Source organism: Chroicocephalus ridibundus, chromosome 3, assembly GCF_963924245.1.
Source record: "Chroicocephalus ridibundus chromosome 3, bChrRid1.1, whole genome shotgun sequence".
In the NCBI taxonomy this organism is placed as follows: domain Eukaryota; kingdom Metazoa; phylum Chordata; class Aves; order Charadriiformes; family Laridae; genus Chroicocephalus; species Chroicocephalus ridibundus.
The window spans coordinates 101,716,463-101,730,660 of record NC_086286.1 but is presented as its reverse complement, the minus strand read 5'-3'; the positions used below and the strand labels follow the sequence as shown (position 1 = coordinate 101,730,660).

The 14,198-nt window shown below is 38.3% G+C and overlaps 1 protein-coding gene across 1 annotated transcript in view; it reads right to left on the bottom strand.

Annotated features, from left to right (window-relative positions):
• DST (dystonin) overlaps positions 1-14,198 on the bottom strand; it is a 312,608-nt gene that overhangs the window by 169,002 nt on the left and 129,408 nt on the right. The window contains 1 exon segment of the mRNA XM_063330292.1: positions 1,091-1,257. Coding sequence (XP_063186362.1) covers positions 1,091-1,257 — 167 coding nt within the window.

Genomic DNA, 14,198 nt, shown 5'->3' with positions numbered 1-14,198 from the left:
GCTCTCTCCACTTGGGACACTCCTTCGGTATTATACCAAGGAAATCATGTGCCCTCAAACTTCTTTAAGATACGCTCCAGTTTATACAGCACAAACTCTTTACACGTGCTATAATAAAATCCAGAAGTTGCAAGGGACAAGTCAGTACACACTAATTAGCCCAGTGGCCAGAATACTCTCCCATGAGGTCCTCTAAGACACAAACCTTCTTATTCAATTCAGGAACCAAAAAAACCATACAAAACTAGAGAGATGTCGCAACAAAGAGGAACACTGAGCACAGCAATGATCTTAAATCTCATTCCTCTGCTGAGTTTTGATGCCAAAGTTGACTTTTTATAAAGAGAGACCCATTTTTACTTAGAATCCAGAATTAGAAATCCTTTCTTGCCAGTAGACTTCTTCAATGGTACTTTAAGTAAGTTAATGTAGTGCACCCTTGAGCTTCTAGCCACAGCCACCAGTGGTTCTACAAATGCTTGTTTATAAGATTGTGGTCACAAAAGTATAGAAAGGGGCAGAAACTAGCACAATTACCTTCTCGAACTGAGAAGGTTCAAGCTAACTGGTCCCATTTTTCATGAGAATATCCTACCATTTTACAGGGGACACATCTCAGAGTAGATCTGGGCTCCAAGTGGAAACACCGAAAAAGGTCTAGGCTCCAGGGGCATGGTACAGGGAAGAATAAGGGGATCTTGGGCACATCTCAGGTCATGCAGTAGTTGATGGATTTCACCAGCAGTGCAGTTTTGGACTTTGGTGATCAGTTCTGATTCTACCCTGCCTATAGTTATATGTCAGAATGACAAAAAGGGACTGTGGAGAAGACTGAATAGTGGAGACATTCTTCTCGGCAGCTTGGAGGTGCCCCACAAGAGATGCGCAGGATTCATGGGGATGCTCCTCTGAAGAAGGGGGGACACACAAAGGCTAATGAGGCATCCTTTGGCTGCAAAGAGCAGAGAATTACCAGGGAAAGAGACAGTGCCATCTTCACGGCTGCAGTGCATAAACCACAAGGCCCTCTCTCTACGTACATTAAAATGCTGCAATTAATATTTTTCAAGAGAATAAACACAGTACTTACCTGTATTTATGAATGATGGCATTAAATAATCTTCCATCGCGCCAGCAGGTAGTGAAATTTTCACAACGGATTCCAGCATAACCCTCAGTTGTCTGCTGCGACCACAGGAGCAATCTCTCTTTAGCAGACATGTCCTCTGACTCTCCAGTAACATGGATATCAGATATCTAAAATATAATTAATATAAATATTAAAATTACATCTAACACATAATAATGTTTAAAATATTGCAGAAAACCACTCTGCATTACTGCGAAACCTTCTGCCTGGTAACTGCATACATGAACACGTTGATTATTCATGTACTATATTAATATTCTCTCACGTTATATACATATGCACTCTTAGCATCTTCAGTATGACAGACAAAATTCACAGCTTCACAATTTTCTTCAGTTAGCTAGTTCTCAGCCTCTTAATTTCTGGGGACAATATAATACCATTCCATAATAAAAAACACTTAAATATGTCTATTTTATGTTGATAATGTGAATAATAGTCTACTTTTATGTATTTTAACTATTATACATAAATGTTACATAATTACATAAAAAATACAACATATTTCATACGTATATATTCATATCTATGTAATAGCCATGTTTATATTATACATTCTTTATTTAGCTACCATGCTCCTCCCTCAAAACAGGTTAAATTATAATACATGCTGCTATGGAATTCAGCAATAAAAGAGTCATTTACATTGAAAACTGACAATAAAGGTTTTAGGACAGAATTTTCTGAGAAGCATTTTATGGATGACTGACAGGTTAAAGGCTTACACACGAGAACTTTGCCTGATACCGAAGAGCTGGTTTTGTATTATCTAAGCATCGTTAACCTCACGTCAGACAAAGCAGGAAAGTACCGGGAATTTACATACAAATACTACTTTCTATTACCTCTAATTTTCCCCTAATGAAGTTCAGTCAGTTTGCTTAAAGAACTATCACTGTATAAATATGAAGCAGGTATTTCTCTAATTTGCTTGTGTATTGTTTGCACCTTATGTGATAGAAACTGTATTCAATGTATATCTGAAATGCAAGATAGAGCACCAATATGACATGCCTTAACAAATAAAGTGATTATCACAGGTTGTTCTTCTATGTGGCCACCTTTTACCACTTATTCCATCAACAGTGGATAATACAATTTGTTATTCTGAAGAACTTCTGAAGACCTAAGAACCCAGGTACCATGAGGCACTGTATAAGGACCCAAGCACCGTAGCTCAGACATTACAAAAAGCAGGCTGAGGGACTCGGGCAGAGGCAAGAGGGCTTGAGACAATGTTAGGATTTGTGGGTGGACACTAAGCATCCCTGTGAGCCCCCCTGGAAGAGGCCGCGCCGCACTAGCCTTCACCCAGCACTGCCGGGAGAGTCAGGTCTCCTGCGGCTCCGGAGCCAGCCTGAGGACAGGGCTGGGGGAGGTTTGACCACAGACAGCTTTGGGGGCGAGGTAGGTGCTTGAGTTCGCCGCAGAAGAGGCTTAACCTGAGCCGTGCCAATTCCAACAAACCAGGGAGCTATGTTCAGTCATAACCGTGCCTCCTGGCCTTGAAATCTCTGCACACAAAGATATCTTCTGTCTGGGCTCTTCCTGGGGGAACTCAGACAGGCTAGGCTGGAAATTACGTGTTTTCCTCACATTAGAGCCACACAAAACACAGTGCCAGGAACAAAGAGATGTAGCTTTCCTACTGATGCTGCTGTGTCAATGCTTGACAGGAGGTGGTGGGAAGCACTAGGAAGCAGGGGACTAAAGAAGGAGCTTTGGAGATGTCAGGGCAATGTAGCTGCCACAGCACTTGCTGCAATTTCTGTTTAACCACCTTTCACTCTTCTGGGGGACAATGAGCATTTACAGCCATACAGTAAACAAAGTAAATCTAATGCAGGGAACAAATTGATTTACATTATTTTCTATCCAAGCATCCACAAAACACCAAGTTGTGAAAGCAGTTCTTCAGGTACTTATCACCGGCCACCACATCTGCTGGCTCTAGGTAAGGGAAAGATACAGGCACTGATGCGAGAAAGCAAAGTAGTTTGAACTGTTCAACTAGCCCATAAATACCTCTGAAGATCTGACAGCATTTTTTTGCATCCTACTATCTCCAGCACATTTTTAAGAAAAATCAAAGAGAAAAAAAAATAAAATCCCTTTTTTGTTTAAAACAGAGAGAGACACATGTAGCTGTGATTATTTATACATTTCCAGGTATCCTGCATCAATCCTGCACAGAGTATTTACTACACGAAATCACACAAAATACAGACGGTATGAGTCCTGTATGTGAAGACAACAGGGAATCCAACGTGGCAAAGACCAACCTAAAATCATTCTGAAAATTTTCTTGCAAAAATCTAGGGAGCTCATCTGTAGTATACGATTTCCTTTCTGTGGGTTACTTGTATTCTTTGGTATTTCAAAGCAGGAAAGCAAACTAAATATTTTTTCAGTAGCTTTAGTTTCTATTCATCACAGAACAACCAGGCCACAATATAAATCAAGTCAACCATTTACCACTTATCCGGACAACGCTTCTGAAAGAGATGATGTCATCTGGAAGTACCCAGATGTCTAGCAAAAGAAAAACTTTTAATTTTTTCGTTGCTGTTTTCAGAAAAGTCCTCTATGTGTAATCCTTAAGTATCACACTTTTAAATAAATTCTAACGAAGCAAGCTAACAATGTAATTTGCTAATGGCCATTCCTTACTGCTAGGTTCGAACCTTTAGCCTCCTTCACGGTTAATTGACATTTCAGACTGCAGAGAGTGCAAACACAGCATATTTGAGTGCACATTAGATTCCTCCGGCAACAAGTGATTTCAGACATCAAGGCAACTTCTGAAGGTCATACTTGTATCTGTTGTTACATATAAATAACATTTGTAGCTATGGACACAAACACCAGGAGAATATTTCTTATTCTGAAAGTTACCACTAGGCAAGCATGCAATCCAAATTTTGATTTAGCTCATTACCCTAAAATGAACAGGATTTCAATCCAAAATCTTCCAGGCACCATTCAGTGCCCTAGTTGGCCATCTGAAGAAAAAGGAATAGACTAGACCGGGTTTAAAACTGAAATTGCTTTCCACTCATGGAGGTAGCCCATTTCAGTACAGGTTAAGGAACACAAACTTTAGCCTGAGACTTGAAACAGCTTGAGCGCTTCCTGTTCTCTAAATAAAGTATTTCAGATTCCAAGGCTAAGATTTCAGACTTTTTCATAAACACTGAATTCATATTTTAGAAGTATAAAAATACACTGAGAGAAATGGTGAGTCAAAGAATTATATTTTATTATGTTTAAAAACATGAGCTCTACTTTGCAAGATGCCCTATTAACTTGGAACTACTTAACAAGTAAAATACTAACTCCACAAAATAAGGTGTCAGAGAGAGAGCGCGCACATTTTCCCTTTGATAACCCAATAAGGACAGTACAGATACTCATCTACCAACTCTGCATTATCATCAATATTGATAACATCATTTGCCACAGGAAAGAAAAAGACGGACTACTACATTAGGAATACTAGGACAGAAAATAAGTTAAGGGGCAATCAAATCTTTTATTGTTTGAATTTTGTCCTTCAAAGCAAACGGTTTGTGTGAACCTTTCATTTTTATATCTCACAAGCCCATCATTTACCTGCTATCATCTCTTACTAGAGGACATTTGTTCCTTGAGCATGGAACAAATTATTGAGTTTGTATGAGTTTGAACAGTCGTTTGCTAGAGATACAGTTCTCCAAATAATCTCAAAGCCTGTGAATTACAAGTTATGCAAGAAAAAGGAGACAAAGCTAATTCTCTGCATAGCCCTAGTCTCTCAGGATCCAAGTCTTAATTGGCACTAAATACTCTATTTCTTGTTTCTAACTGGGAGAACTAGTTTCCCTCTGCTACCGCAAGTGTTTTTTCTCTGCCTGTAAGTTTCCTCTGCACCGCACAGTACACAAAATCCATACACCAAAAAGCCTCAAGCTCTTTGCTTGCACTGATTTCACTGATGCAGTTTTGAGTCCAAAGAGCAGACCAGAGAACACCTTCCAAAAGAGATCAGTGGTGGTGCTGGATTTCCCTGACTTGTTTTTTACAGTGCAAACAGAAGAAGAGCAAGACTGGTACAGAGAGTAAGGAGTCTTCCCTCTGATTCCATCTTATCCCAAATGTTTTGAAGCAAGTCTAAACTTGACATAATGTACTTAACTGCACAAAAAAATATAATGGCTTAGAGATGTATGATATATAATGAAATGTATTCTGATGTCAGCTAGAAAAGTCTGAAGAACGCAAAGAAATAAGAGAAAAAAGCCTACATTAATATGGAGAGATTTTGAAATGCTATTTTCCACATAAGCTAAGTACTTAGTTATGTGTTGTGTTTGAAAAGGACTGTTAACAGCATGTTGAGGGAAGTATAGTTATACAAATGGAATTTGAACTTGCATGTGATCACAAGAAGTCATCTCCCCTGACGTTACAGTTGGACTTTGTGAGTTTCCATTTGGCCATAAATTCAAGCGCTCCTATTCCGCTCTCGTAAGGCTCTATGGAGCTGCGAGTCCAGCTTTGGGCAACACCCTTCAAAAAATATTGGATCACTTGAAGCAGAACGTAGGAGAAAAACAAGAATGAGAAAGATCTAAAAATACATGACTTGTTAGGATTGAAAAATTTGGTTTATTTATTCTAAAGTAGGAAAAACCAAGGGAAGATGTGACAAGAGTCTTTAAATACGTAGAATGCTGCTGTAAAAAGGGTAATAAATCAACTCTCCTGGGAATGGGAAAAGAACTAATGAGTTTAAAATGAGCATACATGTTTTCAGCTAAAAATGCTTTTTAATACAAAAGACAGATAAGCACTAGAATAATTACCCAGAAAAGCACTGAAACCACCAATAAGGCAGACACAGAAGAACACATATCAGCCAAGAGTGGTTTTCATTAAGTTATCTTGCCTTCAGGTACAGAGGTGACCTTGATGACCCGTCCAGAACCTTTCTGGCCCTAGTTTTGTAGGTCCATCAATGATTTTAGATCTCCTTCATTCACCAGCATTTAAGGTGGATTGTGCCTGCTTCTTTTGAGTATTACAAGGAAGGAAACAATACTATGCCAACAGAACAAAACTACTGACTTTTGCACCTTTGCACTGTCAATTACATTCCAGAAGACTAACTGGCATCTCTCCCTCCCTTAACTGTACTACTTGAATAACTAATACAAGACTATATGATGGTGGACATAGTTGGAAGTTGTCTTGTTATCTTACAACTATTTGCAATAATAACAGATGACTGACTTAGCCAGAAGTATACAACTGAATATGCTGATTACAAATAATCTACATTTTTTTACTTAAAAGCAAGTGTATTGCCTTCAACCTGACTCAAATATATGGGTTTTTTTCTTGCAGATTATTAGTAGTACTGTAGATGAGATAAGAAATCCACTGCATCAGACACTACGTAGACGCACGCCAAAAAGCAGCTGAGGAACTTGCAGCCAAGTCAACAGTTGAGTACTGGAAGTAGATGAATGACTCTGTTTATATATTAGACATATTTTTCTAGAAAACATTTACATTCATAAACCAGAACTGAAACTACCACAAATTAGGCTGGAAGAATAACGATAATGATTGATAATGTGATACACGTAAGTCATTGGTTTTGACACAAGGTCACAACCACCAAAAACTGGTGGTAACACCAGCTGGTAGCTCTCTTTTGCTGATACTGAATGAAAATCATGGCTTGTTTCAACACAGGAGACACCAAATAATCACAGTGGCAGTATGCCCTGTAGAGAAGCCAAAACTACAACCTTGATTTTCTACTCTACCACCATTGTGCTAAAACATCACTGAGAAGGGGTCTGCTGCAGGAAGCCTCTTTCAGTCTTGATTCACAACTTCTTGACCTTAATGCAAACTGCCACCTGCTCTAGAACAGCCCTGAGTTAGAACAGTATCAGAGCATATCTTGCTTGAGGAAGTAATCTTCCTGTAATAGGAACAAGGGCTGTAGAAAATTAGGCTCCAGCAGAGAGTAAAAAACCCTTTTATCTCAAAGCTATTAGTGAGAAGTCAGGACCAAGCTTCAGAACACCCTGCTTACCTGAATTTTGCAAATAGGAAAACAGAGGTAATGAGGTAGCACGTATTTGAACACAAACCATAATTGTTCTACATGCATAGGAAGACGTGCCACAGAAAGAAACTCAAAGGATACATTCCAGTCGTGGGGACTATGCTGTTTCAGAGGGTAAAATGTCGTATCTCTGTGACAGCGCAAATTAGCCAACTGTACCAATGAGTTTCCTCTGGTGTCTGTCAGTTTGAAAACCCAACATGCTTTCAAACAGCAGCCACATCTGAGGCACCCTTTAAGCTTAAAGTACAGTACAGTGTGGGTAAGCTGACAAGGTGAGTGGAGGCTACTGATCTCTGTAATTGCGGCAAAGAAAATGGTAAAAACTGAGACTGGTAACTGCAAACCTTGCGTATTAGCTCAGGCCGACAACAGGAACTTTGTGGATTTGTATAAATAACAGCTTTACTGTTTTACACTAAAATACAAAACATTGAAATATTTGTTCAGTTCTCACATGCAATCAAAAGAGAAGTGGTCATGACTTCGTAAAATAAACTAGAGTCTGAAATCTAGTCTTCTTCCTGGATTTGTTTTCAGGTCAAAGCTGGGCGCTCTTAAAATTACTTATACTCAGGATTTTGGCTGTAGAAAGGGAATTGAACTGAAAACCAGAAATTCCAGCAGCTCAGGCATTTAGCCTGATCTGTCAGTAGATTTCATATTCATATAATTATGCAGTGTTTTATCGATATCACCAGAACAAGTCTCAGTATTGCTGTAGGTGCTCAGCAAAAGCCTCATTTTTCCCCCCTTCCCCCTGCGGTGACAAGGGGTATATCCCTGGTTGGAGTAACAACTGCAGCAATATTAGAAGCTGTAGTACTCTGCTTAAACAGGAAAAAAGCAGCCAAGCTTGGCTCAACAGACAAGGCCTCATACTCCTTTACTCAGGAATGACGTTTTGTTCAAATCAAAGAACATCCCTAAGCTGTTCCTGAATTCCAGCGAAGATTAAGAGGGCAAAGATCTCTGTGTTAATTAGAAGGCTATTTGTACTAGTGTGTACTGTGTGTTGTAACTGGGTGTGTTATCTGTACTTAAAACCTAAGCTTGGAAAAAGTATAATTTGATTCCTGTTACAAAAGTAAATTATATAAACAGACATGTAATTACTCTCTGATGGGAAGGGTACCTTTTGCATATGTCCATTCCCTCTGTTCACTCAACTCAAAGCCCACATGTCCCTGTTGAGCAAGGGAAAGCGGTTTTGTACCATATCCTGGTATCAGCATTTGACCCACACCTATAGATTTGGGTTGTGCTGAAGATAAATGGGGCAGAATTGGTAATACGGATTGAATTGGTAAGCATGAATACCAACAGACAAAAACTTGCTTTCCTTCAGATACTCTGCAATTAAGCTCATATTTTGCCATTTTTTTATTGTAAAAGGAAAATAATCCTACACTCAGAGAAGGATGGAATGTCAATAATTAATATTAATAGGTCATATAGACAGCTTGGGAGGAAAGTTCTTTTAAAAGAAGTTTAGAGCATTATTAACATGGTTTATGTTCACTTCTATTTCAAGATGCCTACATATTTCTATCTTTCTTCAGTTCTTATTGGCCATAACTGAAAAGAATTACAAATATTCTTTTCCTTGATACAAGACCCAAAGGAATTGCAAGACAGTCAAGACCTGATATGAAAATTTACTGCAGATATTGAACGTGAATTTAAACAACTCCCTAAAACTCACTCCACCTGCTAGAAACATTTTAACATGAAAATCCTTTTCCTAAATTAGGAAACAAATCAAACTACAGACAGCAAAACAGCACAAGGATACATCAACACCCCTGAAGTACAGAGTTATTACTTAACCTGTGAAAAAGATGAAGTAATATGTTCTGTCCTGTGACAACCCATACTATCATAGCATGTGTAAAAGGCTTATACACAGCAAAGTGAAGATATTTTTGTAACAGTAAAAATACTGTTCCAATACTTATTCTGAGCTAGCTTGCAAAGACAATGCACCGTGCCAAAATATTTACCTTGCTTCTGTTTGGTAGAATGCTAAACGATGCCTTTTCTTTTGGCAATTGGGAAAGCACAGCATCAGAAGAATAAAACCTCTTTTGTTCAAGCAGCAGATCACTTTTGCTTTCACAAAGAAAGTGATGCAACTTTTCAGTTTTATTGCTTTCTGGGACATCTTCAACGATTCTGCAAGAAGTTATGTTTAACACAGTTTCTTCACTTTGTCTGCCTAAAATGTGGATAGCAGAATCCAGGCTGGCTGCTTTTCCATAACAAAGACCACTAGATTTCTTCAGGAATGCTAATTCTCTCCTGTTGCTATCCTCCGAGTATTTCCTCTTCCGTGTACAGTGTTTCTCTGAACTCCTCTTCTCTTGTTTCTTTAACCATGTCTCTGTTTCATCAGACTTGGTGAGCCCCTGATTATCACCATGAAAACCGTCCCCACAATGAGAATCACTCTTTGTTTCACCCGGTAAAACTTCTGCTTTAACAAGATCAGACGAAAGGTCTGTACTCACGGGCAGTGCATTACCATCCACTGTCACTCTCCGGGGGAAGGAATCAGCCAATTCCACATACTTGGGACAATTTTCGGTATTTTCAGAGATCGCCACTTCATGCTGGCTTTTTTCTTCATTTTCTTTAACCTGTACTGACTCTGGTCCCTCGTCGGTTGATTTCTTTCTCCTTTTTCTTCTGAAATATTTTCTTCCAGGGGAATGTTTAGCTGGACTTAAGGGAGCTTTGGCAGGATCTAAACACTGTTCTTCCTTTGCAGCCCTCACACATCCACAGACGTTCCCCATTTGGCTTTCGGTAACTCACAGTCTCACAATCTCATTCATCCAAGTATATTTACATACACTTAAATCCTTCTCAGAAAGTTAAGAACGGCCGTTTGCCCCGTAATTTCTTCCAGACTTCATGTCCATCCTCCTCAGTACGTAGCCATTTTGCTTATGAGAAACGCACACGCAATAAACGTTGTGGCACGGTGCCCAGGCAGGGCCTGTGTCTGATTAGACACTGTGGCTTATTTCTGGCCACCAATCCTCTTAAATAAACATCACTGCTTCAGCGTTGGGCTGTAATGCTGATGGCCTTTCACAGAGATGACATAGCATTTATGAGCAATAGAAAATTCTTGCACGCATTTTAACTTCCCGTTTCATTTAGTAACTCAAGCAAGATAAAGTAGAAAAATATGCAGCAACCTTTGAAACTATTAGCTACACTCCAAAGCCAAAAGCAAGCAGCGCAGCAAATAGCAGGGATTTAGTTAGTAGATTTGGTTCGCACTTCGTATGTTTTTATTACGTGTCCACTGATCCACAGCAGGAAAGATTAAAGTGAAGGATCAGAGATTGCTCTGACAGGTTGTTGGGGGTCAAATTTTTATTTGTATGTGGAGTTTTCATAGCAGCTGATGAGATTTTTCACTGACCTGTCAGCTATAAATAACCTGCTGCTTCACTACTATCGCATAGGCATAACAACTTGCTCAGGGCAGTGGTGCGCTGTGTACTGGGGGCTAGAACTTTGCAGCAGATTTAAACCTTCTGGCAGATAAAGGTGAAACAAATCATAAGAGCCAGTCTGTCTAGAAAACTGTCCACAAAGTTACTGTTCATAGAAATGGAGCTTTATCTTCCTCCTGTGCTCCTGTAGCTCTGAATGTAACAGCCAAGAACCATCTAACTACACATGAAAACTAGGTAGAAATGTAAACTATTAAAACGCAAGCAACTCTGATCACCAACATACTTGGTTTGAAAAATATCTGTGTTTGAAGCTTCAGCTTCATTTTTGTTACCAGTATCCAAAACCTAACAAAACCAACACGCACCAGCAGAGGTAGATGCGTATGGTTTCTCATGCCAAGAAAGAACTACCGAGTGACTTGCCAAACATTATCAGGTGTTACCATTGAGTCTCCCTTGTTTATTTGAAAAGGAATTGCAATAATGAAACCCAGAGACTTTATCCCCAGGGGCCAGTTCCACTGAAGTATTCTATGACATTTTACTGGCGGGATCCAGAATGAATAATACAGCAAAGAAGTAGGATCAGCCTCCAAAGAATTTCCAACAATACAGATGCTCATTGCTGACCACTCTCAGGGCACCAGGGTAAAATTTGACAGTAATGCTTAGAATATTTTATATCGTAACACTAAGGGACTAGAAGGCTGTTAGAGAATACCCTGGACCACTGATAGACAGGCAGCTACGTACAGGCACAATGCTAACATGTTTCTTTTCAAAGCAGATGTATATGCCATGACCACACTCTCTTTCATGGCCTCAATTTGTATTTGCATTTGTAGTGTGCTTAACATACAGGTGCGGTTGTGACGTTTGCTCCCTTTACTCACAGTAAAAAGCTGTATTCTAATCAGCTTTGAAAAGCCACTTTCAGTCAAGGCCCAGAGGACTCAATGATTTAAAACACACATCCATATGGGGCTGAGCAGGGTCTTGACTTGCCCCCCGCTTTAACTAACAGAAGAGCACATTAAAAATAAAAAAAATAGTCTTTGTAAACGACATGACTGTGTACAAACAAATGGCTTTTACTCTTGCTTTTACTCTTGAATATATACCTCTCTTTCTCCTCTCTCATCAGAAAAGAAGATTCAGGACTTTGCAGTGCAACAGACCGAGACTGATTAAATTTCACACAGATGTAACTTTTGGTTTAATAATAACATGTCCAATAATAATAATACATGGTAAAATATAGTATAATAATATCGAAATATTACATTACATACTCTTACAAAAAAAGACTTATTACAACTATCCTGATAAAGCAGAAATTATGTAAAAGGTTAAAGACAAGTGTCCCATATTTGAATGAAAAATTGCAAGTTATCATGTTATATTAAATGTTAATTAAAAATGTGTTAAAGTAAATATAGCCTAGGACAAGTACATTGCCAACGTTGTTCTTCATGCACAAATTTCGCTGGAGTTAAGAATTTGCTTAAAAATACTGCGAATTTAAATTTAATGCAAGTGCATATTTAAATTAAGACAGGTGGGCACCGAGGTTTCTGAACAATAAGTATACTAGAATATCTGAGTTCTAATGGAGTGTGATTTAGTATATATTTTCTTTAAACTGTTAACGTGTTCAACAATCAGCATGATACTGCAGTCTTCCAAAGAGAAAATGTCCCTAAAGCATTCTCTGTTATTTCAAAACTCCTGTTAGAATTGGTGTCACTCTGACTGTCATAAAAATGTAAAATGAAATTTAATTCAAGATAGGTCAGAAGAAACACATATTGTTATTTTACAGCTGACAATCCGCGTTTTGTAATGTAATCAGTAATTTAGAAAGTCTCTGGTTTTGCACATGCTCTTTCACATATACCTTAAATCTGGATATTTTTTTTCTTAAGAGTAGGTAATTCGCTTTTTCAGAAAATCAGGTTCTTCTGAAGTGGAATTAAAAAATTGAGGCAGCAAAAATACAAGAATCAGGTCTGAAACACTGGTTACAAGCTCAGTGCTCCCAACAGTCCTGGCTTACTGCTGCATATTCCAGGTCCATTTAGTTAAATGCAGAGTATATCTGCAGCTACTCCTAGAATTTAACTATCTCTAAATATTAGCTAGGAATAAATGCATTCCAAATATATCTCTACAGACTATTAGTAGTATTTGTGCCTTTCTATCTTCCTAGGAATAGGTAAGAAATATGTATTTTTGATACTTAATAACCAATTTAGCAATACTTACCAGCTGTTCCTGAGTGAGAAGGCTACCTCTATTCTCTATTAACAATTCTTTCTACTGTTCCTTGTCTGTCCATAAGCCAAAAAGTAACTTTATAGTCACTTTAACTTAGTAAGTCACTTATGCTCTTGAACCAAAGAAAAGATCAAGGACAAAAGAACTGACAAATTCCATTTATATTAGTTGTGGGTTTTTTAATATAAAAAAAATATGCAAAATGTTAAGGGAAGATGATAAATGAAAGTGCGAGTAACTAAAGACAAATGACCACTTTCAGCTAATTGAAATTCTGTAAAGTCACAACTTTGGTCTTAGCAAGGGAGACAACAAGATTAAACTGGAGATAAAGAAAAGGGAAATTTAAATTTCTTCTAAAACCTGTCTGCTAGAGCAAAGAAATACTATATTCTAAAGCATGAAAAGAGACTACCACTGAAGCCTACGAGAACCACCACAATATAGCGAAAACCTGACCACACCAGAGGCTTTGTCTCAGACATCTGACTAGACCCGAATGGAAGCTCAGAGCTGGCTAAAGGCAAAGATTCAGATGAATAACTGAAGCTGTTAAAAATACTATAATACTATCATGGATTGGTGTGTTTCTTTTATTTTCTTTTTTCCTTTTTTTTTTTTTTTTAATGAGAAGCCCAAAGATACCCACCAATGCTGGAAAGTTTTAAGGGGAGATTAGCAAAAGACTTTTTCTGGCACATAAACCCTTAAGAAGTATAACATGAATAAAGGATTAGACCAACACTTGTCTACAATTTGATCTGTCTTAGAGGCTGCTTAATCACAAACAAGAGGTTAACATTAAGACATAGCAAACAACATCAAGACATGAAATAGCTCATGCAGATTCGTATGAGTTTGCATTTAACCCTAGATTTCTGTAACTTGTCAAGCACATCTGTGACTGTGAAATGCGTTAAACTATTAACATGGGACAGGTGTATTACACATTAAAGTGGCAACATTGTTGAATAACCGTGTATTTGTTAGCCTGCAAAACCCTGAGTCCATTCATCCTTTGTACACTGTTAATTTATGCTTTACCATTGGTTTCATATACTTAGCAAATGTAGTAAACGAAAGGTTATTCCACTTTGCCAATCAAACTGCACCTGATATCTATTATCCTAAAATAACACGATCAGAAGCCTACTAGGAACGCATTTCAGGTAGTTTT